We start from the raw sequence: 24,882 nt of genomic DNA on the forward strand, positions 1-24,882 counted from the left end.
GAAAGAAGTTTTCATTTCTCTGGGATAAATGCTCAGGAGTATGATTGCTGAGTCACATGGTAACTATATGTTTAGCTATTAGAAACTGCCAAACTTATTTAGAGTGGCTGTACCACTTTAAATCGCCACGAGCAGTGTATGAGAGATCCAGTTTCTCCACATCCTCATTGGTACTTGGTTTTGTTATCATTTTTAAACTTTTTATTTTAGCCATACTGTGTAGTGGTTTCTTGTGGTTTTAATGTGTGTTTCCTTAATAGCCATGAGGTCAACAGCACTTATATTCATGTGCTTATTTGCTTTTTGTACATTCTCTCTGGTATAATATCTCTTTATGTTTTTTGCCTATGTTCTAATTGGATTTTTTTAATGTTGAGTTTTGAGAGTTCTTTCTATATTTTAGATATAAGTCATTTGTTGGATATGTATTTGCAAATATTTTCCCTCACTTTGTAATTTGTACTTTATTCCTCTTAACAGAGAAGAGTAAAAGTTTTACATTTTCATGGCATCTAATAAATCAAATTTTTGATTGCCCTGCTTTTGGTGTCATATCTAAGAAGTCTTGTCTTGTCTTAGGTCCCCAAAGATTGTTTCCTATTTATTATTAGAAAAATTTTATAGCTTTATGTTTTACATGTAAGTCTATGATCCATTTTGAGCTAATTTTTATATAAAGTATGAGGTTTGGGTCATGGTTCACTTTTTGCCCTTCGGATATCCAATTGCTCCATCACCATGTGTTAAAAAGACTATTTTTCCTTTATTGAATTGCTGTTGCACCTTTGTCAAAAATCAGTTGAGCATAATTTTGTGGGTCTATTTCTGAGCCCTCTGTTATGTTCCATTGACCTATGTGTCTGTCCCTCTGCCATCACTACATCATCTTGAATACTCTAACTACATAAGACTCGACACTGGGAAGAGTGATTCCTCCCACTTCATTCTTCTCTTTCAAAGTTGTTTTAGCTATTCTACCTCTTTTGTTTTTCATATAATTTTTAAAATGATCCTGCTTATGTCTGCCAAATATTGTGGTGGGATTTCAATACGCATAATATTAAGCCTGCATATCAATGGGGAGAATTGACAACTTTACTATGTTAGAAATTGAATTGGTAATTTAACAGTTTCCAGGAAAGGAATATCCAGGCCCAGCTGCTTTCCTTAGAGACTTCTACCAAACATCTTAAGAAGAGATAACACCAATTTTACACAATCTCTTCTAAGATGTAGAACTCATCTTATGAGGCCAGTATTACCCTCATGAAAACCAGACAAAGACAGTACAGGAAAAATACAGACCAGTATCTCTAATGAATTAGATGCAAGAATACTCAACAAAATATTAGCAAATCAGATCCAGCATTGTGTAAAAAAGAATTACAGCCCACAACCAAGTGGGATTTATTCTAGGTATACAAGGTGGGTTCAGTTTTTGAAATTAATGTAATTCACTATATGAACAGGCTACAGAAGAAAATTCAGGATCATATGAATGGCCATAGGAAAAATATTTGACAAAACTCTATACCCATCTATGATGAAAGAAACTCTCAGATAAGTAGGAACTAAGGAACACTAAGCCTCATGGTCCCTGAGCAGTCTGACTTCTTTCCACCTTTTATAGTCTTTGTATGTTTGCTGTATTACGTCCAGGGATTTTTATTGGTAAAAAGGGGGATCTGAGAGAAATGGGGACATTACATCTCAGCTGGACCCAGGAGCAGTTTTTAAATCTGTTTAGGTTTTCTTTTCTCCTTTGGGTTTTATTGTTTGTTTTGTTTTGCTATATCACAAGTTAACATTGATTAGACTATCAACAACTAAAGACTGGAACGTCCCTGGTGGTCCAGTGGTTAAGACTCCGCGCTTCCAGTGCAGGGGCACGGGTTCAATCCCTGGTCGGGAAACTAAGAACTAAGATCCCGCATGCCACGCAGCACGGCCAAAACAAAAAACAAAAAAAACAATTAAAGACTATTGTTATCTTTCCTTATCCTTCCCAAATAAGAACCACTTGTTCAATAATGTCAACTCCTCAAATTGAATGCTATTGGAGACATTAAGAAAGTTTCAACCAATACAACTCCCTCATTTTACATGGGAAAAAAGGCTAAGCCAAAAGATTTAAACAGTAAGGCAACAGTTAAGGTAGAACTATGATTAGAGTCCTGAATTCCAATCTAGTGCAAAATTTGGACACATTACATCTATATAAAGGATGGGGAACATACTAAACACTTAGCCACCCCTCAGTCAAAGCAGGACTGGAAAAAATTGGAATTATAAGATCAGGGGATAAGGGCCTGTACACTAGAAATAATTTAGAGCTGAAAAATGTTTGGATGACTCCGAAAATAGCCTAGATCATACATGATCTACGAAGGAAATCTGTTGCAATGGCTCACTTCATACAATCAGGCAAAAAATGTACATATCATGGTCACCACAGCTCCTCTCCATCCATGCGGACAACTCTCTACTCTGACCCTATCTGCTGCCTGTACCCCTTCCATCAGATGCCTGAGAAGCGCTCGGCACCTCCAGTTTTATACACTTCTTTCAAAGCAATCCTCTTACTCTGCTGAGTATTTCTTTCCTCCAGTGTGTTAATGGTGAAATGTAAAAGCTGCTAAAATCCTCTCTGGAAACATTTTCAGGCAGTAGTTATTGAAACAAACCTGCTTTCCTCCACCTGCCTCCCCCCTCCTGCCCCTAATCTAAACCACACTTGTCTTAAATACTTACGTAACACCAACAGTGCCTTTGCCGGGCTTGGTGATGCTTTCCTGCCACTTGGTGTTGGGTCCCACACGGAGATGGTTCACTTGACTACACAGATTCTGCAGAAAAGGCAGCAACTCAGAGTTAGGTATATATGAGTTGTCACGTGCTTTCTTTGGTAAGAAGGAAGATACTGCATTCTTAAGATCATTCTCAAGAAGAGAATGGTTTTGTGGCACAATTTTACACTCTTGGAGGCTTGTCACATTTCCTCCACCAGCTGGCTGTGTACTTTTATCAACGTAAGCTTTTAAGTCTTCAGTCATGTTTCCAGATGTCAATCCAGTTCTGGAAGGGAAAGGTGTGGAGGATGACTTGTCGAAGGCGCCTGAAGCAGATGATGATTGCAGTCCCATCATGTGCCTGTATCCAGCGCTCCCCAAAACTGACTGAAGCTGCTCTCCAATGGGAATACAATTCTAAGCAAGGTAAATAAGAAAATGTTATTATTAACATGAATGATAATGACAGGTAACCTCTGGAGTAACTCAGAGTCAGGCAATGTGCCTTCTTTCATCTGATCCTCAAAGCTTTCACAGTAGGCTATAGCTACTATCCCAATATTAAGTTAGGAGACCAAGACTAAAGTTAACTTGGCCAAGGTAACACAGCTGGTCAGTGGCAGAAGCAGGACTGGAACCCAGGCCACCGAACTCCAGAGTCAGGACTTCTCATCATTTCACTAGTTTTGCTGAGGAAAATATTCAAATAAATACAAGCATACTTAGTAAAATTGCATGGGCTTATTTTAATGTTTCCACTACAAAGGCCTCCTTAATATATGGTAATAAAATGTAGTATTCTCAGCTGAGTCACAGTAATTGATAACTTTCATAGAATTAAAAATCATCTGCCTTGGACAGGAATAAAGATGCAGATGTAGAGAATGGACTTGAGGACACGGGGAGGGGGAAGGATAAGCTGGGATGAAGTGAGAGAGTGGCATGGACATATATACACTACCAAATGTAAAACAGATGGCACAGGGAGAACAGCTCGGTGCTTTGTGACCACCTAGAGGGGTGGGATACGGAGGGTGGGAGGGAGACGAAAGAGGGAGGAGATATGGGTATATATGTGTATGTATAGCTGATTCACACTGTTATGAAGCAGAAACTAACACACCATTGTAAAGCAATTATACTCCAATAAAGATGTTAAAAGAAAAAAAAAATACACAGGAAAAAAAAAATCATCTGCCCACCGTCACATATAGTAATTCAACCTAAGAATATGCAATTTATTTTCATTGAAAGATAGACCAGATAGTTACATACTTAAAGTATGATGTTATATGAGTACTTTTGTAACACTTTCAATGACTAAAGTGAGCTACCTTTTGGCTAAGTCTGCCTTAATAATCTGTAGGGTAATGATTATGTTTTGTGGCCTCAACTCAACCGGCTATGCTATATTATTTCCTGAGAAAACTCAGGCTCACCTTTGAGAGCGGGTTACACTGTCTCCTATCCAGGGCCATGTTCTTGCTATGCTCTTCAATTTTTCCACAAGAGAAAAGCAAAACTACCTCTAGCCTATCTAACTAAGTTATACACCTCCATCTTAACTTCTAAACACAGAACTCTACTAGGGATTCTTATAGGGAATATCATCTCATACTTACTGTTGCTCAGTATCTAGTTAGAGAGACTGAGAAAAATATTATACAAGATTAGCTGAAAACACTCAGTCCATATATTTTCTGAATATTCTAATAAATGATTCTTGGATAAAGCCAGCCCCAAACTCATTCATTCAACAAATATTTACCAGGAATCTACTCTGTGTTAGGTACTGTTTCAGGGACTGGAAATAAGACAGTGAACAAGACAAATACAAATTTGCAAACATACCCTCAGATTTCTGAAAAAAATAAGTATCTCTGAACATCTTGTAGGATTTCTGAAAGGTCTGTCTTTAACTTTTTTAATTACCATAAAATACAAAAAGTATCACCTTGAAAAAGCAAGAAAAAAAGATGTTTTTATCTTTTCAGATGAAAAAGGTAAACAGTGAAAATCTTGAATAACTGAATATATTTTTGTTGAGAAAATGGGGCACAGCTTTCCCTCAGGTAACGTTAAATGACAACTATATGCCAGGCACTTTGATTCAGAATTCCTACTCAATTATTCTAAATTGCTAAAGCAAAAACAAATCGAAGTCAGCACATGTGAACTTCAAATACAAGGAAATAAGAAATCCCTTTAAGAAACTTTCCAGAAAACAAGGAACCACAAGGCAAAGGTGAAGCAGGGAGTCTAGAAAGCTGTTCCCCAGGTCCTTTCTTTCCTCATCAGGACAGGCCCTGCCCCAATTAACATATGAAGGTCCCCAACAGTGTGTGGTTTACACCCCTTCCATAGAAGGAGAGGTTCTGATCATGAAACATCCCTACTTTATTCTTAATAGATAGTTACAGAGCTTATATGACACTTTCCAGGAAGACATTCCATGGATTCCTTGTTTGTGGACAAAAGCAATCCTAGAGAACCAGGTATATCCTGTGAGAATCATTCCATAAATACAGCCTCCCCACGAGGAAGAAGACTTTTATTAGCATGTTTCAAAGACGATTTAACAGGATCACCTTCTTTCTCCCCCAGGGGGTTTACCAAATGTCCCCATAGATAATGATTTAGCACGTGTGTTGGGGGGTTACCACACACGTGCTGTTGGTTGGAGGACTTGTGTTTCTATACGACAGAAGATGCGACAAGGACACACACCACGCTTGGGACTAGGATGAGAGCTGGGAGAGCACGCTTACAATACACCTTATGCACTTGTGAATGGACGGAAATTACACAGCAAAGAAAATGTATTGTTTGGGGAATTAAACAAAAAACCCTGAAAACATGGGCAAAAACCCCCACAAACTACTATTCATGTCATTTCTTCTCCAAAGTCAAGGTTTTAAAACATAAAAATCAGTCCATGAACTGATTTTACTTAATTCATTAACCCTCTCTAATGTTTCCAAAATTTTCCACACACAAAAAATTTCTTCTGTTTTTAAATGTTTAATCTCTATGTCCACTGGATCCTTCCCCTCAAACATCTGTTCTTAAAATATGCTATGCATAAGACTCATCTGGCATTGCCTGTATAAAATAGGTGAGTCCTGGATCACATCCTCAGCGTTTCAGGTCACTGGTGAGGGCCAGGATTCTGCACTTTATAAACATTCCAAGGGATTCTGATACCGGCAGGTTCCTTATCTCTCTGATTTTTCAAACAACCCACTTAACCCTGGCTACCTCCACATTCTAACTACCCATTTACTAACTAATCCCTCAAAATCTGGTTTCCATCTCATCACAATTCAAACTGACCCCCTGAAGATCTCCAAGGAGTACTTAGTTGATAATCCAAAGGGCATATATATTATATAAAATTTCCTCGGAGCCATAAACTAGACAGACAGGTCCTCTTTGCACAAAGCTTATATTTTAAAGAGAGACACAGAACAACTCATAAACAAAAACAGGCAAGAAAGCGCTGATGAAAATATGATACAGATTTGGAGGAAAAGGCTAATATTTCAATCAGGGTGGTTAGGGAAGGTGTCATTCAAGATGGAACGTTTAAGATGAGGCTGAAATAACAAGAAAAAGGCAGTCTTGCTAAGGTCAGGAAGAGAGGATTCTGGCCAAAGAGAACAGTTAAGAGGGCAAAGGTCCTGAGGTGGGAGCACGTCTGGATATTTGTGGAATACCCACATCAGAATGTCTAGAGCAAGGCATCTAAGGAGATGCAGCAGGAGGTGAGGCTGAGGAGGTAACGAGGGCCCAGATCTTAGATGAGAGGGTAAGGACTCTGGATTAGTTCTGAGTGTCAAGGGGAGCAGTCAGGGGGCTTTGCACAGGGGAAGTCGAGTCTGCTTTACCCTCTGAGATCATTCTGGCTGCACTGCGGAGAGGGAGCACTGGAGCAGGAGGGCCAGGTAGGAACCTCCTGAGGTGTGGAGGTGAGGTAATAGTGCCAGCGGAAGAAGAGTATGGACCCTGTTCACTTTAAAGCTCTCCTTTCCATGCTTTCCAAGATCATCATCAACTCTCCTGTTCTCCTATGTCTGCCTGTTGATCCAACAATACTCGTCCTAAATTAATATTGGCAAATCTCAAGAAAGTTATATAAGTTTTAAAATTCGTATTATTGGTTTTAAACTTTCATCCTGTGATCTTACCAGTATTATCGTTTAGATTGCAAACACGAAGAAATTTATCCTCAAAGAGAGGAAGCAATGCCAAATAACACAGAACTAATACCTTTGAATCCAGGTCTCCTGACATCAGATCTCTTGTGACTCTTAAGCACTGCTGTGTCCTGCTCTTGTGGTTCCTTTTTCCTCTCCCCGTATTCTTAGCAAACGCTCCTACTCTCCCAGGGTCTTCCTTCCTGGCTCCGGTCTCTCCCCTCACCCCCTTCCCCATCATCTACTAGGCATGCTTCTCCCAAACCCCCCTCCACTCCACCAGCCCCACCTGTGTTTCCAAAGCCTCACAACATCATCCCAGGACATTTGTCATTCACATCTAAAACTCAACACTCCCAAATTAAACTCCTTTCCCCCAAGTTGCTTCCCACCTTGGGTTCCATGTATATTATGGTATCACCATTTTCAAAACTTTAGTTTCACGTTTGATTCTGTTTTTCTCCCACAGAACCCATATTAAGTTAGTTGTCAAGTGCCAATGGCCCCACTGTTGTAGCCTCTCACAATCCAGCATCAGGTTACTCCTTCCAAGTTTAGACTCTCAGTAACTCTCCTCTGGATGACGGAAATAACAGAGCTGCTTTCCTTCTTGTAGCCTCACTTTCTGCTGACGCATCTTTCCTACTGACTCATCTTACACATAATAGCTGATTAAATTTATTAAAACAGAGCTAAAAAATACCCACAAACTTTATAACATCAGTCAAAATCCTCTAAGATCCAGCCCCAGTCTACCTGAAACTTCCTGTCACTTCTTCACTCCAGAGAAATGAACTTCTATTCATTTCCTAGCTACATCCTATTCCTCTAGCACTTAAGATTTAATCCATACTTGTCTCTATCTCTTAAGTTGCATCCCTCCAAATTTACTTGCCTAATCCCACCCTTCCTCTTTAAAGGCGTAGATAAAATGCTACTTCCTTTAATAAGCCTCTCCTAGCATTCCTCATCATTCCCCACTTAGATGCCCTGACTCCCCTAACAAGACTACAGAGAGCCTTAACAACAGGCTATCGACTAATTCATCTTTGAATCTTCTAAAGTAACCAAAACTGTGGTACTCACTAAGAAGGGGCTAAATAAATACTTGCTGAATGAATAAATGAGTGAATTCATGGAAAATTGTGAAGTCTGTAATAGAAATTTTTTTTTGCAAGAGAGTAGGTCTACAGAATGTTATTTCTGGAAAATTAGTAAAGTGAATAGTTAAATCAATAACAAAAGTTGAAATAAAAAGATTTATGTTTCTACATGTCCTTATAAGAAGACATCATTTAAAGAATTTTAACAGTATCCGGAAAGAAATCCATTTCTACTCACCTGTTGCTGGAAAATAACCATATTCATCAATTGCTGAGCTCCAGATGACAACTTTGACCCCATGGACTCCATGATGGTTTGGACCCTCTCCAGATCTATCCTTGATCCTAGAGCAGGAGAGCCTGCTGAAGAATTTGCTGAAACTGGCCTCACATGTACCACAACTTTACTGATGAACACACACTGCTTTTCACCGAAGGAGAGCAGCTATTATAATACAAAAGTTCAGCAAAATTAATGATAATAAAAATAATTATCATTTAAAGTCATTTCTTGTTAATACTGAAGAGTGAAGCATTCAAGAATCTAAAAATTAACTTCAAGTACATTTTAAAGGTTTCTCTAGAACACTCATAGTCAAAAAAAGACTCAAAAAAACAATGTAAATGCAAAAAGTCCTTTTTAAATAAAAGATTATGTATAAATAATGTTTTACTTACTTAGTTTAGGGAATTAAAGATAAACTATACCAATCTGAGATCTTAACATACTGAAACTTGCTATAGTATTATTTAATACAAAGTAAGACTGTCCAGTGTCCCATGCAAAGTGTTTGTGAAATACTAAATATAAATAAGTCAGGATTTTAGAATTTAGAACTGTAGGGAATATCAATACAACCTAAGAGAGCTCAACAGTTTACACATAAAAATACGAGTTCAGGGTGGTTTTTTTAACTTGCAAAAGACGCCCAATTAGCAAAGTTGAGCTCTGAGCCTGTTTCTTCTGGCTTCTATCCCAGTAGCTCTTGCAATGCTTTATGCTTCTTCATGTTGTCCCTGCTTCTAGAGCAAAAGACATTTCACGTGTGGTGTAGGGCGACAAAGTAGCAAAGTGGAACGAAAACAGCATTCAGAATCAGACAGACCTGAGTTCAGTGATGGCTCTGCCTGGGTGACCATGGGCAAATGCCAAACTTGAGTCAGGAGTACAATGAGTTCACACAGTTGTTATGAGGATTATGTGTTAAAATTTCCAGTGTATATCACTGAGTAAGTGCTCAGTAACTATTACTTTTAACTTACATATACTATTGGCCCAGAAGAAGCTTTCACACAAACCCAAGGATTTCCCTAAATGAAACACTCTTTCACTCCCTGGTACTTCCACAGCACAGTTTTAAATACCATTCACCTTCACAGACACAACAAACCCATACCTCACACAAAGACACAGGCGAATACAGACCCATGATCTAAAAACTCAGTGCGGTACCAAAGATGTGACCGTCATCAACAAGTAAGTAAATACCTCATGAAATGTAAACACCCATTCCAACCTCCATATTATCCCTGTTCTGCTTTTTAACCCCCAAGCCTTTCTCACTAGCGAATGTAGTACCTATTTTGCACACTGAGTCAACCTATTATCTGTCTTGCCCACTATAATATTTGCGATGTGAGGCCTTCATTCCAATTTATTTCATAATTGCCAATTCCTGAATGCCAAGTACAGTATCTGGCATCAATAGGCACTCCAGTATTTGTTGGATGAATGAATTGCCTTATTTAAATGAATTTAGAAACTATTAGTATATACATCTAAAACAACATCTTGTGATAATCAGTTCTGTGCTCTTCTGTAAGTAATAATCAGCAAAGAATTTGAGAAATTAAAAATAATCAATCCAAGAATTTTCTTCAGTTCCCTAATACTACCCATAAGGTAGCTTGAAAAAGGTGAAGGAACTTGCCCAAAGTTATTGTGCTAGTCAGCAAGAGAGCTCATTTAACAGTCAGGGCTTATGTAAAAAAGAGTGGAAATATGTATATGTATAACTGATTCACTTTGATGTATACCTGAAACTAACAAAACATTGTAAATCAACTCTACTCCAATAAAAATTAAAAAAAAAAATAGGGCTTTTGATTTCCAGCTCAGTACCATTTCCTTAGATCTGATGACCTTAGTAAAGTTCACCTTAATAATATTTTTCAGGCTGAAGACACCAATCCAAACTCCTTTAACTTTGTGGTGCCCACGTCTGAATCCTCCCTGATTGTGTCCTATCCTTCTAGATTTGGGGACCAAAACTGCTTGTGGTTTTCTTGGCACCTAAGTTTTATATAAAGATAAAAAATGTTTTTAACTCAGTTTTTTAAGGCTCAAAAGTACAATACTGCTGTACTAACAACAGTACATGACATTACTAGGAAATGGAGCAGGACCCCATGGTCCTTGCCCCCCATGTCCTCAGCCTGCCTTTGGTCTGTGGAAAAACTTTAGCCAAAGAATAAGTTTAATCAGAGAAGTGCGAAAATGGAGAAGCAAAGAAAAGCAGTCAACAGGACAAAACAATAATTGTTTAGTCAGTAAGCAAAGTCAAGGACCTTTAGTTCCTCCTCAAGGGCTATAGATCATATTCTGAGCCACATCCTGCGAGCTATCTTACAGATATTGAAACCCCCGCCAGGTGGAGGAAATTAACTACATGATGACAAGACTGTACCCATGACATAAGCTGCCACAATTCCGGGAACTGGCCTCAAGGAAAAGTGAACAAACCGACCCTGGAACTGAAGAACAATCAAGATGATGCTGGTCAGCCCACCACATGACCAAGTTCAAGATGACTGTCAGAGCTGACTGTGCTGTTTCTGCATGCAGCCCCCTCCCTCTGTCTATAGAAGCTCTCGTCCCCTGATGGTCAGTGGGGGGAGTCGGCCTTCAGACAGGAGTCCAGCACCCCCAACGCCCCACCCCTGCTGTTGCCGGCATCCAAAACAAAGCAAACTTTCCTGTCCACCAACCTTGCCTCTTTATTGGCTCTTGAGTGGTGAGCAGCTGGACACCACTTTTGGTTACAACTGTAGCTAATAAATGGTCACATTTTAACAGAAGAATGTTGATAATTTTTTAGAAAAGAATTTCTTTTTACATGTTTACTGAGTATTTCTGAACTAAAACCAGGGACCAAGTTGGACTAACTACATTACCAAACCTACAGAAAATAAGTTTATATAATAGGAGGACAACTGTAGTTTTTAAATTAGTTTAGGAATGACTAAATGATATTTAGGAATGACTTACCTTTACTTTACAAGCATGTGTGGAAGACTCCAATTTTAGATATTTTTTGTACAAAATAATCTTTTCATGTTCACTAAAAATAAAAAATAATTAACTTATAAAAAATTTCACATACTATCACTTTTAATAGTTACATTTAAAAATAAAGGTTTCCAGGACAATATTTAAATCCTGAGATTCAGTTTTCCTGGTGAGGCATAAACAGCTGGGACTTCCTACTGAAGTGCACTGGCTACAAAGACAACATCTGCCACTTACTAGCTATATGAGAAAATGAAATTAGATATCAAATGTATGCTCATGCAGCACAGTAAAGCTCAATAACATACCCGTTATATCCAACATGCACGGTATATAAAACACTTCATATTTTGATTCGTATTAAGGAGAGATTAGGTCAGAATCTTTGTAAGAAATCAGAAAAAAAAACAAGAAGTATAATAATGGGTTAAGTATGCTGGTATGGCACAGTGTTGGGCTCACACACTATGCGTAAAGAGTTTCCTACAGGAAAATGTTCAGAGTTCCAGACTGATAGACAACTTAATTTTTGGAAAACAGATCGTTGTGAGTTAAAGAAAACAGACAAGAAACACTTACCAGAACTTCATCTGATCATAGTCTTCCACTAACTAGCTATGATCTTTTACCAACTTCTCTCTCTTCCACTAGCTCTCAATTTCCACATTTATAAAAACAACTAGGCTGATCTAGACTGTCTTTAAGATCCCTAAAGGTCTAAACTTCTATGTCTGCTGGTATGTTTTTATCTTCTCTCCCCTAGTATCTGGCACCAATGTCAGAGAATCAATAAATATCACAAAAGCTCAAGAAAATAAAACATTACTTCAGAAGAACACTTCCACATGCATACATCACAAACCTGTTATCCAGAACATTACAAACATTCTTGCCCCTACTGGTTCCACAGTACTCCTCTCCTGAGTATACTTCCATATTTCTTGCTGAACTTAAAATGCCAATAGAAACGATTTCTTCACCTCCAGGAGGGTCACATCTCAGGTAAAGGAAGCAGGGGTTTTCATCTTGGCTGTTCACGTTCCTTTGCAAAATCACCAGATCCTGGCTGAAAAGAAAATGAAGACTATTATACAGTTCTCTGAACACTGTCATTAACCCACTTAATGGGCCACAGGGGTTGACATGTTATCCTATTCATTTACATTTGCATTTGCAGTCCAAGCGCCTTGCAAAACACTGACGAAATGCTCAATACAGAATTCATAAGGAAATGATGCTTTAGACGTGAGGGCTCTCCACTCTCTTTTCCCTTGACGTCTGTAATACATTCTAAGCGACTTCCTATAATTGCCTGTCCAGTTAATGAACTATATGGACTGGGCAGCTAGTGTAAGTTAAAAAACAGTTCAGAAGTGGGGGTGGGGCGGGGTGCAGAATAGAATAAAGGACCAAAGTGTGCCATTTTCAAAACTAAGCTGATGAAGATTTTCGACATCTGGATTTTGTTTTTAATGCCTATTTTGGTCGACAGGAGGTTTTTGTTTCGGGATAGAAAGGCGGTTCTGATCCCGACAGGGGGCCTCAGGAGCCGACATGACGGACACAAGGGGGAAGGGGGTGAAATGCCGAGTCTTCAGGTCACCTACCCCCAGTCCCCCCTGCGTCCGACGCTCACGCCGGAGTCGCCTCCTCTTTCCCGCGGGCCCGCCCCCACCCTCCCGCTACCCGGGACCTGCCCCCTCGCCCTCGCCGCCCGCACAGACCCGTCACCGGCTCGGCTCCGGGCCCAGACCCTCTCCCCTCACGGCCCCCGCCTCCCCTCCCGGCTCCCCCAGGAGCGTGGCTGGCACCGAGCACAACCCCAGTCCCCGCCGGCCCGGCGCACCCGGTGGCAGGCGGCGCCAGCAGCTCCTCCCAGTCGGCGTCCCGGGCGCCGAGACCAGACCGGGTGAGATGGAGACTCTGGGCCAGGGCTCCGCACGCGGCATCCCAGGAAGAGGCCAGCGTCGGGCGGCGGGTCAGTGGCGGCTGTACGGTCTCGGTCTCCATCTGGCCACCTACACGCCAGGCCAGCTCCGGAACCTCTCTTACAGCTCTTTAATTTCCACCAGACTGAGGGACTGTAAAGGAACAGAGCAACTTCCGTCTCGTCCGGCTGCAAACCCCAGAGCCGCCGCTTCTCGCCGGGGTCGGGAGAGACCAGCTACTGTAAACACGCATGCGCGCGCCGGCCGGTTTGGGCGGAGCATTCAAAATATGCGGGTGGGGGGGGCGGGTGGAGAGCTGGAGTCCGGCGCATGCGCACTGACAGCCTGGTCTAGCTGCTGGGCTGTGCGCAGGCGCGGTGCGGTGCCCGTGGGAACCCAGTGGTGGTTTGACGTTGGCCTCAGAAATGTGTGGATGACGGTGGCTGGGCTGACCCGCAGGATTGGTGCGGTGAGGAGAGTACGTCGTGAGGTAGGTGTGGTGTCGTGGCTCTCGAGACCTGAAGGACCTCGTCCCGACCCTCGCTGTCTGTGGCGCGGACGCCGAGCCTTTCCGCGGAGTGCGGTGGGGTGCGGGGGGCTGGGGACGCGGCGGCCGGGCGGTGGAGTCGGCTTTTCAGGAAGCCCTCAGCCCGCGCCGCAGACGCGCTCTCTCCTCCGAGGGTGTCCGGTGGGTGCCGGTCGTTCGGCTTTAGCTGAGGAGGAGGTTGGGACGGTGTTCCCCTTGGTGTGGGGCCGGGGCGGGTGGCGTGTGAGGAAGGTCTGTGGCCCTGGGGCTTCGCCCTGTCAGGTGGCCCGGGCCACCCTCGTGTCCCCCGGGCCGGGTGGAAGGTGGAGAAAGGCCTGGGCCCGAAGGGGGGTGGGGTCTGCCCTCCCGGCCCCGGGCAGAGCGAGCAGGACGGCGGCCTCGGGTCTGCGGTGGAGCAGAATGCGAGCTGGACTGAAGGACCCTGAAGCTTTGGGTCCGGAGAAGTGGGAGCGGGTGACCCTTTCCAGATGCCTCCGGGATAGGAAGGCCTATGATGCTTTTCTGCCCCTTTCAGCCGCACCTTGTGAAGAAGTGCAAAGTAGAGTAAAATACACTTGTAATGTCAGCATTCTGCAAATTTGGCCCGTCACTTCTGTAGTTCTGGTGGTGTTCTGTGTAGGAAATAGACATCGAACTCTGCTACGGCAATTCCCTGGCCGTCCAGTGGTTAGAACTCGGCGCTTTCACTGCGGTGGCCTGGAACCCACATCCCGGGCCGGGGCGCTAAGATCCTGGAAGCCGTGTGGCGTGGCCAAAAAAAGAAAAAAAAAGAAAGAAAGAAAAAAGAAATCTTGCCTCACGTTAGTTTTGTCTTAGTACTTCCTACTATGGGTTTTCTGGGCAAAGTAATTTTTATTTTCTTTTTATTAAATTTTCATCTGAGTTGTAATGTTGGGATATTTACCTAATGAGAATACAGTGCTCTTTTGCCTTCTTTTTACGTACTTGTGGAGTGGTGCTAGAAAAATTATTAATGTATTTTTCTATAAGTAATTATCCAGAGTGTTTGTTGGATGGACTTAGGAAGATTGAAAGAGAAACCTACCACAGATCTGATAGGTACAGAATTTATAAAGTTAAAAGTCCTTGACTGTAAATATTCTGGTTTTAATGATTGCAAAGATTAGTCCCCCAGACTTAACGGTAAGCAGTGTATTTGTCATGTATGTCCTGCCTCTTGTGGTCGAAAGGTAACTTTGCTCCATGTTAGACTGTTTGCACGGTCCAAAGGAAAACTGGCTCTTCTTCAGAAATACCAATCTGCAATTTATGAGCAAAATCAATATTAGCAACTGGATGTTGGCTTCCTTAAATAAAGCTGAAAGACCATAGGTCAGAAAACTAAAGACTTCTGTGGTTCCCCCTCTTTTATTCCCATATATCCAATAAATCACTGTCTTGAGTTCCCCCCTCCTTTTTTTTTTTTAAGGAAAACTTTCCTCTTTTTCTCCATCTCTGCTTTTTCTGTTTTCCAGCACTGACTTTCAGCTGAAAAGTTCCAGGGTTTTCTTTATTGGTCTTTTAGCCTTTTTTTTTTTGGCCACACCACACGGCTTGCAGAACCTTAGTTCCCCGACCAGGGATCGAACCCGGGCGCCGGCGGTGAAAGCGGGGAGTCCTAATCACGGGACTGCCAGGGAATTCCCGAGCCTTCATTTTAATTACCTCCATTTCATTCTCTGCATTGCCCTCTGATCCTTCTGGTGTTTGCTGCGCCAGACTGAGTCACATCACTCATTAGCATGGTGTACAAAGCCTTTGGTACTCTTACTCCTGCCTGCCTCCCATTCTCCTCTACCTTTGCACATGCTTTTCCCTCTATCTGCAACGCTTTTCCTTTTGGATAGCAGGGAAAATTCTGTTTATATTCAAAAGCAAGTACAGACCTCCACTGTGCTACAGAATTAATCACTAATTCCTCTGAACTACACTTTTGAGGTACTATGATTCTCTTGTGGTTTGGGACTTTATAAAATAATTCTCACATTTGTGTTTCCTACCATGTGTATACTTATGGAAATTAGGTAGTATTTTACACCTGGTAGAGGGTTTTTGTATGGAATTGATAGGGATAACAATAGAAGCCCTTCCTTGTTGGCCCAACACCCCCGCGTCACTTTTCTGCCCATTGTTTCCACTGACTCCTTACTGGACTGTGGGACGTCGGGGTTTGGGGGAAGGATATGGTCCTAGACTGAACCAGGAGAATCCATTTCTAGTTGTAGCCAGGTGTTTGGCCGCATGCTTGGTGTTGCCATGGCAAAGCTAGCACCTGTGATACAGGGGAATGTCATGCCCATGAAGAACTTGGGGGCTTGGAAGTAGACCTCTGTAACTTCTCTTGGTTCTTTACTGTTGGAGAATTCTTGGGCTGGCTGTATACAAGTTGAGGAGTGGATGTCCTCGTGAGAGTAAGCAAGCAGGAGGCGTGACTATGGCATGCAGACCCTTCTGATTCCTAAGGGCTGCTTATCCTCAGCTATGTCCACAGATACTCTGTTTATCTCTGCAAGTAGTCTCACTACTCTCTAGTCTCACTACCTTCTGTGTACTGTCTGTATACATTCCGTGTATATATTTCATGGGGGCCATCAACCCAAATTGGGAAGGATATTCCCATCTTTATTTTTGTTAACCTCATACTGAAATGTAACAGTTTAATGATTAGTAAAACTAGCCACAGTAGAATTAGTAGACTTAGAAACACCTATCGCCTTGTCACTAAAATAAATGACATTTTCACATCACATTAGTATTCTTAGAGCTGTCTCAAAATTTTATCAAAACCTCAAACTTATAGTTATTAGACTACCACTATAAATTTTTATTTTTATAAGTCAGCTTCATTAAGGTATAGTCAACATAAAGAGTCACAAATTTTAGTGTATAATTCTTTGCCTTTTGACAAATACGTATAGTTATATAATGAACTCTACATTGGCATGATTTGTGTGTGGTAGTTATTAAACCCGTCAGTATTCTGGGCATTGAGTCTAATTGTAAAGAAGCACATATACTACTATATTATACATTTGGTTTTTAAAATATTTTGTGATGATTTCAATTTGCTTGATTTCATTTGTAATCCTATGTATTTTATGTTAAATACTTAAATGTGTTATTCTGAAAGGGTCCATAGGATTCACCAGACTAAGTTTCTCCATGACACAAAAAGATTAAGAGCTTCTATTACTGTCCATCTTCCCACCACTATCTTAGTGTATGGTAGAATAGACAACTTTTAAGCCTTTAAGGTCTAGTTAGTTAGTCACTGACGAGGTCAGAAAGTGGCAATATGGTGACAAGTTTGCAGTTTGTTCTCCTTGATTTATTTTAGCCTCATTGCATTTTATAGAACAGTTAGGGGAGGAAGGGATTGGATAGGAATTGAGAGAGGTCACATGGTATGATTTGCCTCAGTAGAAAACTTCCAGACAGAACACCCTGATGAATCTAACAAATGGACTTAGAAAAAACCACAAATCTAATTTTTAAAAATATATCTTTAGAGCATTGAAGAAAAATATTGAAAGCAATGACTTTGACACAAAAGGCATATAACAGAGTTTGGAAGAAGATAATCCTGAAAAATCTGATATCTCTTAACCCTTTAGTTGTTAGATACTTAAGTTATGTAGCCTTAGAGAATAATATTGTGGCAGTTCACCAAATACAGATGAACTCCCTTGTGCCACCCCCTGCCACAGTTCATCTGTGTGAAGGATGTACTGTCTATGCCAGGCTCCATTACCTCCTGACATGCTTCTGTGACCAAAGTGAAGGAGTCTAACCTGGAAATGCTGGGAACAGATATCTTTATAATATCTTTATGGTTTACGTTTAATTTCTTTTTAGTAAAATTTTTTAGTATTTCAGTTAAAGTATATTCTTATTTCTTCATTTGCTTTAGAAGGTCATATTTACATTACCTCTGATGTATTTTTCAGTAAATATGCAATTATGGAAAAAATTTCTTTGACTCTTGTATCCTTTTCTGGTGACGTTTCTTTTACTTTTTTATTTAAAAAGTTTTTATATTATCCACTTTGGGACTTGAGACAGCTGGTTTATTTATTTATTTATTTGTTCATATGTATATGAAGCTGGTTTTTTATTTTTTAAATTTTTGTTGGAGTATATTTGCTTTACATTGTTGTGTTAGTTTCTGCTGTACAGCAAAGTGAATCAGTTATACGTATACATATTGACGTATCCCCTCTTTTTTAGATTTTCTTCCCATTTAGGTCACCACAGAGCATTGAGTAGAGTTCCCTGTGCTATACAGTAGGTTCTCATTATTTATGTATTTTATACATAGTAGTGTATATATGAGACAGCTGGTTTAAAATCACAACAAAAGAACAGGTTGAATAGAAATTAAAGGAGGAGGTGTAGCAATTTAAGAAGATATATCTGGTGCTAGATAGGGATTGGCAAACTTTGTCTGTAAAGGGCCAGATAATCTTTTAAGCTTTGTAGGCCACTTTCTATTGACACTACTCAATTCTGCTGTTGTAGCATGAAAGCAAAAATAGACAACTTCTAAACAAATGAGTATCGCTGTGTTCCAAAATCTTTATGGACACTGACATTTGAATTTCATGTAATTTCCGTGTCATGAAATATTATTTTGAATTTTAGCTCAACCATTCTTAGCTCATGGACCATACTAAACAGTGGGCTTGTACTTACAAATGGAATTTGTACTAAAAAGAATTTTTACTATTCTGTACTATTAACTTTGTACTATTACAATTTGTACTATTAAAGAGAAATTAAGAAAACAATCCCACTGTCATTGTGTCCTGGCATCCTTGCACCTTTCCACATAGGCCATGCAAGCAAAGGCTATTCTGAGTTTTGGCGGAATGCTTTGTACTCCTCCTAGGTCAAGAGACGATGAGAGGCTTGTAAGGAATCATCGTTATAGGACCTTCTGTCACTTCTTTCTCTCCTCTGGGAGGTTGTCGTGAGACAGTTTCTCATTGTCTCTGGATTCTGATGAGTTCTGAGGCTTTCTGCCTTGCCCTCTCCCCGCCCCTTTCCCCCCTCCAAAATAAAACTTCAGAATATAAAACCACTTAGCTACAGGCTAGAACTGACTCCTCAGCATCGGAATACTCCACAACTTGCATTGCAGGCATTCAGCCTCTCTTGCTTTGGTCTCATCCTTTCCGGAGTGTGGAACAGGGATTTGGCACATCTTTCACTGTCTCTGTAAATAATAAACTGTCTGAATCTAGAAGTGGATTGTTTTATCTTTACCAGCAAAATCAGTCGGGTCTCACCCTGTCTTATGGGTGTGTGACAGTGCCCTGCTACTCACCTTCATCCAGGTCAGTCCTTTGACTCTTAAGAATTTGCATTTTGGGGGAAGAGCAGAGAAGGTTTAATCAACTCATTTATGATCTTAACAAACAGAACTGCAAAGCAAGAATGTCTTATCAATTCCATGAGTAATTAATTACTCAGTGCCTACTCTGTGCTGTGTATTGAGATACCCCAGTGAAGGGCTTTAGTTATAGTACTCTCTATAAACCTTCTGTGAACGAGTGGGGTAAAGGGAACACTCCCTCTTTGGGAATTGCTGATAATAAACCAGTCATACAGCTGCGGTATTCTCACATAAATCTGTATATGGCTGGAATTGATATGTATCCCTGGAGGCCAGCAGGAAACTTATTCATCAGATGGTGTGAGAGACCAGAATTGTAAGACTGCTGGCCCTCAGAGCTGCCAAGCCATTTGCCATGATGGAGGCGTTAAGAAGCCTTGTCCCTTTGCCCCTTTTCATTTTACCATGTTTGGCAAATGAATTTGACTGAGGCTGAGGGGAAAAAAAATTGAACCAGGGTTTCAAATGAAATCAGTTAAGTTCTCCTTTCAAAAGGCCACAGCCAGAAATTTTAAAATTATCCACTGCTGGACATAATATGGAGAAACATTTGCTGTTATACACTCTTAAGTGGAAGATTATGTTAGTACCACATTTCTTCAGAGCAGTTCGACACTATATAAATATGTGGAACTTGACCTGGTAATTCTAGTTCTAAGAATTTATCTTTATGAAATAATCAGATATATGCATAAACTTGTGTATCAAAGTGTTAATTATGGCATGCTCATTATTGTAAAATACTAAAGAGAACGCACATTTGTAAACCCATACAACCCATACAAAGGATTACTCCAAAGTTAATTCTTTAATTGAGGCATATCTATAGGAAAGATACCCATGATTTTATATATATATATATGTGAAGTTGTTAACAGCTATTTTCCATAAGTAGATTGGATTATGGAATTTTTTTCTTTAAATTGTCTTTGCTTTCTTATTTTTCTATAACAGACATGTATTGCTCTTATGATAAGAGTTGATTTTAAGTAAGTAACTAATTTAAATGCCCTTATCTTCAAGGCATTACCCTTCAGCCAAAAATAAGAAAGAAAAATAAAATGGGGGGACTTCCCTGGTGGTCCAGTGGATAAGATTCCATGCTTTGGAGGCAGGGGGCACGGGTTTGATCCCTGGTCGGGGAACTAGGGTCCCACATGCTGCGTGGTGCGGCCCCCCCAAAAAAATAAAAATAAAAATAAAAGAAAATGATTGGTTTTTTATATGTGGTGATTACAAATCACAAGTTAGGTTTCATTACAGATTTTTTTTTAATGCAGTTAAAGAATCTTCTAGTAAATTCATCTTTTTTTCTTCTTCTTTTTTTTTTTTTTTTTTCCCTTTGGCTGTGTGGCATGTGGGATCTTAACCACTGGACTGCCAGGGAAGTCCCAAACTCATCTTTCTTTACATAGAGAAATCATAAATGCTTTTCGCCCCAAGGGCTCCAGGAAGGAGAAATCAATTCTGGTGGCTTACTTTGTGAGGACATAAGCACACTTCAACATTAGCTGCGTGGTTGTTAGGCTGCGCCCTCCAGACCTGCAGACCTTGTAATTGCCCAGCCGAGAGACTGAAGAAAGAGCCCGGAGACAGCGACACAGAGACATCAATGGTTTATTGGATAGGGAGTCTTACAAGTCTTACAATTCAGTAGATGTGAAAATTGATGACCAGAGAAGTCACTTAAGACACGGTTACATAGTAATGAAAAGTGGAAGAGGAATCAAATCTTAGCACTCTTGGCTCCAGAGTCCATGTTCTTAAACATAGATCAGTGGTTCTTTAAATAAGCTTGCATTCCAGTGAGCTAGAGGGCTTGATGAAACAGGTGGCTGGGTCCCACTTCAGAGTTTCTGACTCAGAAGTTCTGAGCTGAGGCCTGAGAATTTGCATGTCTAACAAGTTCCAGATACTGCTCCTGATGCTGCTGGCCTCAGGCACACTTTGAGAACCACTATATTATTATCTTAATTAAATGTTATTGAAGTGACCTCCATTTGACTCTCAAACTAGGAAATAAAAGAGAAGAGGGGCTTCCAAATATTCTGGAATGGTGATGTTATTAGGGGCAATACGAAATATTTTTGCTGTTTAAGTAGAGGAGAGAGATCAGAGCATGGGAAGAACAAGGGAAGAGGAAATTGACATTTAGCATTTACTGGGCACCTCTTGTGTGCCAAGCCTGTGCCAGGTGCTTCATGTTCAGAATATCATCATGCCATAGTATGAAGTAGGCTGTGATATCCCCATTTTACAGACTAGAAAACTGAAGTCAAGTGATGTTAAGTCACTTAGCTAAAGTTATAGAGTGACTAAGGTAGGATAAGAATTCAGGTTTGTCTACGCTTGTGGTTTTTCCTCAAAACCACCTTGGAAATGTGTCTTCTGAGGGCATTTGGAGAGACCCTGTCAGAATGAGCAGAAAACTAAAATTCTAGGTTAATTGTCCAATACATGGCATGGAACTATCTTTAAGAATGTGAAAGTGGTGATGTGGGAACTGGGGCGACGCTAAGTCTTGCTTTACCTATATTTGGATGAAAATGGCCTATTTAAATGATTTACCTCTCAGGTATTAACCTGGACAAGGGAATTGAATTGCAAGAGTCTCAGGGTAGCCATGCAAGAAGAGTTACTTCACCTGACAACAGCTTTGGATTTCAAATGACAAAGGAGGTCAGTTACCCATGAAAATATCTGTTTGGGGCTGAATTGTGCCCCCTCTCTCCCAATTCACTTGTTGAAGTCCTCACCCCCAGTATCTCAGAATATTATGTATTTGAAGATAGGGCCTTTGAAGAGGTAATTGAGTTAAAACGAGGGCATTAGGGTGGGCCATAATCCAATAAGACTGGTGTTCTTATAAGAAGAGATTGGGACAAACACAGAGAAAGGAACACATGAAGATACAGGGAGAAGGCTGCTGATTTTTTTTTTTTTTGCACTACTGTTGTCCCCATCTTAAAACAGTGTTGACACATTGTAGGAGTTCAATAAACATTTATCCTTAAGCTAAATTAAAATGAATTAAACAAAAAATTGAATGGGAAAATCTACACGAGTTAATATTTACCTCATGGAAAAATATGTTGTACCAAAAACTCCCTGGTCTTGGACTCCTCCGTTGCTCATTAATATAACCGTCATCTTGTTTATGGACAGGATGATGAGGCGTGAGCAAGGCCCTCAGCCATGCGGGTGTCTGAAGGTAAAGATGAGAATCCCAGGAGCAGAGCAGGAGCTGCGGAAGGGGCACAGAGCTGGAACTTGGGCCAAGTAAGGGGGCCTCACAGGATTACTCCCAGTAGACTGGGATCTGGGCTGCTTTCTGCCACCATAGATACAATTTGCAGGTATGAGGGTGTGCAACCACCTGACCCAGGTGTTAGTCACAGGATGGGCACTTGGCAGAATAACTGACCTGGGTAAAAGGCCTTGAGTGTGAATTACAAAGAATTTCCCACAGAGAGAAAACAAGCCCTTGTAATCACATCACAGAGTTCAGCTCACTGATTCTGAATACAGCTACTGCTTACCTTTTGTCATCTGGAACACATGGCCCCTGGTCCCCATCAGCCCCAGTACTCTTGACTAGTCATGCCATGTGAATGCCAATGAGATAGCTCTTAGGATGAAAACATAATGGTAATAACCAGCCCCTTTCCCTAATGAAATGCAGCTGGATTTCTTTGCCCATCTTTCAGCTCAGAGTCAAAATCAAAGTCTCTGGATAATAGAGTTGGGGGGACTGGAAATAGGAAACAACATATCATTTCAAACAGTTTCAAAAGGCAGGGGGCTGGAAAGGTGTTGGACCTGGGAGGAGGGGGCTGGAGGGAAAGATCACAGAACCAGGCCCTAGCTCCAGTCCTGCCAGTGACTTGCTAAGTGATCCAAGGGAGTCATTTGTTCTCTGAGCTTCAGTTTCCTCATCTGCCAAACAGAGGTTTTAGCTGTTTCCTCCTAGTCATCTCTAGAAAGCTGTTACTAAAACACGTTAGAAATGGTCAGGCCAATAGTTTAATGTTGGTAACACAATATGAAATATCCTTATCAATAAATGAAATAATACTGGTCAGGGCTTACTGCTATGTCCGAATTTATTGCTCTGTCTGAATTTAGAGGCTCAGGTGGGGAAAGGTGTTACCAGATTGATAAAATTCGTATTTGAGTCATCGTCCATGACATGTGCTAGCACCTAATGGGTTCTAGGCTCTCTTTTTGATACTTGGGGATCCAGAGTTCGTTCCTCATGAAACTTACACCTTGAAAAAAACACACTTTAAACGTACAGAGTCATCAAGTAACTCAACAGTCAAGTAACTACAGGAATAGAAGGAAACCAAGAGATGAAGTGGTCAGCTCTGTAATGAAAGTCAACATAGCCTACCTCCTTAATCATGACTTACCATATTCAAGACTGTGTCCCTCAGAATCGTTGCTGCTTCAATAGGAAGGAATAGAAAAGAAACTTGGAAAAATAAAACATTTTTGAGTGAGATAAAAAGCAGAAGGAAACCCACAGTTAATTTAACTCAAAGTACTGGGTTCAGTGAGTGTGAGCATAGTAGGTTCCTTTACTCAAGACAAATGTCTGTTCAGAGTTAAAGCAGGAGCTGGAAAACCTTAAGGCAAACAGAAGTCAAATTTTCAGAGAGGTACAAACAAAGGTCATGGATACAGAGAGAAAGGAGCAATTAACATGGGGTGGGGGGCAGATGGGAATCAGTGAAAAGTTTACAGAGGAGATGGCATTTTAGTGAAGCTTTGCAGGATTAGTATTTCAGCCGATAGAGGAGGAGAGAGACTGGAGAGCCGTCTAGCCAAAACTCAGGCATGAAAATACATTGGGTGTGGGGAAATGCAGTGGGGAATGAGGCTGGAAAGATAAGCTATGATGAGATGACAGGGCCCAGTCTAGGATGACACACGTGAGGTGCCTGGGGTGCACAATTTAAGGAGGCATTCACTCTCAGGGTCGGACAAGCAGGTTTGGCACAGTGGCTTTGGTCATTAAGTAGAGGGTTGATGTCAAAATCTCCCACATGAGAGACTTCTGCTTCTGGTAAGATGGAGTAGATGTACCTTTCCTTATGCTTCCCACTAACTGCAACTAAAAACCCTGAACATATAAAACAAACAAGACTCTGACAGATGGAGAGACGAAAACAAACTAGCTTAGTAACCTTGAGATCCAAGGAAACATGGTGGTGCGTCCCCTGGATTTTGTTTTCGCTTCATATTTCCAGACTTGGAGCTGAAGAAGCTGGCAACCTGGAAACACCAGTGGGTGCAGACAAAAAAAGCCCAACAAAAGCCTGTTGTTTCTAGCCAAAGGACCAGGAAGCAGGCAGCCTAGAAAGAAGGAAATAACTGCTGTGTTCCAGCCAAATGCCTCAGAAAAAACTGTGGCCCCACTTCTCCTCCCCTTCCCATCCCCCACAGCAGAGACTACATGCAGAAACTAGACTTGCATTTTCACCAGGCTCTGAAGAGGTGTCCCAACCCCCTCTCTCCAGGTTAGTGCCCGAGAAGCCTGAGTAGAGCTGAGACCTGCATCCCTTCCCAGCCCCTGTGGTGTCAGTGGAGACCTTGGGAAGTCTGGACTTCCACCCTCATCTGGTGGAGATGA

The 24,882-nt window shown here is 41.1% G+C and overlaps 2 protein-coding genes across 5 annotated transcripts in view; one reads left to right on the forward strand and one right to left on the reverse strand.

Annotated features, from left to right (window-relative positions):
• LOC309642603 (ATPase PAAT-like) overlaps positions 1-13,387 on the reverse strand; it is a gene marked incomplete at its 5' end in the record, with an annotated part of 29,920 nt that extends 16,533 nt beyond the window's left edge. For 2 of the 4 annotated variants that reach the window (XM_082424337.1, XM_082424336.1), the window contains 5 exons: positions 2,752-3,206; positions 8,327-8,533; positions 11,357-11,429; positions 12,240-12,443; positions 13,224-13,387. In XM_082424337.1, coding sequence (XP_082280463.1) covers positions 2,752-3,206; positions 8,327-8,533; positions 11,357-11,429; positions 12,240-12,443; positions 13,224-13,387 — 1,103 coding nt within the window. Of the gene's footprint in view, positions 1-2,751; positions 3,207-5,388; positions 6,386-8,326; positions 8,534-11,356; positions 11,430-12,239; positions 12,444-13,223 lie in introns of those variants that run through there. The other 2 variants (XM_082424338.1, XM_082424339.1) reach the window with 2 other exon arrangements.
• A 207-nt stretch (positions 13,388-13,594) lies between these two features.
• Positions 13,595-24,882, forward strand: part of LOC309642601 (uncharacterized protein C10orf120 homolog) — a gene marked incomplete at its 5' end in the record, with an annotated part of 64,665 nt that continues 53,377 nt past the window's right edge. Inside the window, one exon of the mRNA XM_082424334.1 lies at positions 13,595-13,795. Coding sequence (XP_082280460.1) covers positions 13,595-13,795 — 201 coding nt within the window. The remainder of the gene's footprint in view (positions 13,796-24,882) is intronic.

This window comes from Balaenoptera physalus, assembly GCF_965194825.1.
Source record: "Balaenoptera physalus genome assembly, chromosome: 14".
Lineage (NCBI taxonomy): Eukaryota > Metazoa > Chordata > Mammalia > Artiodactyla > Balaenopteridae > Balaenoptera > Balaenoptera physalus.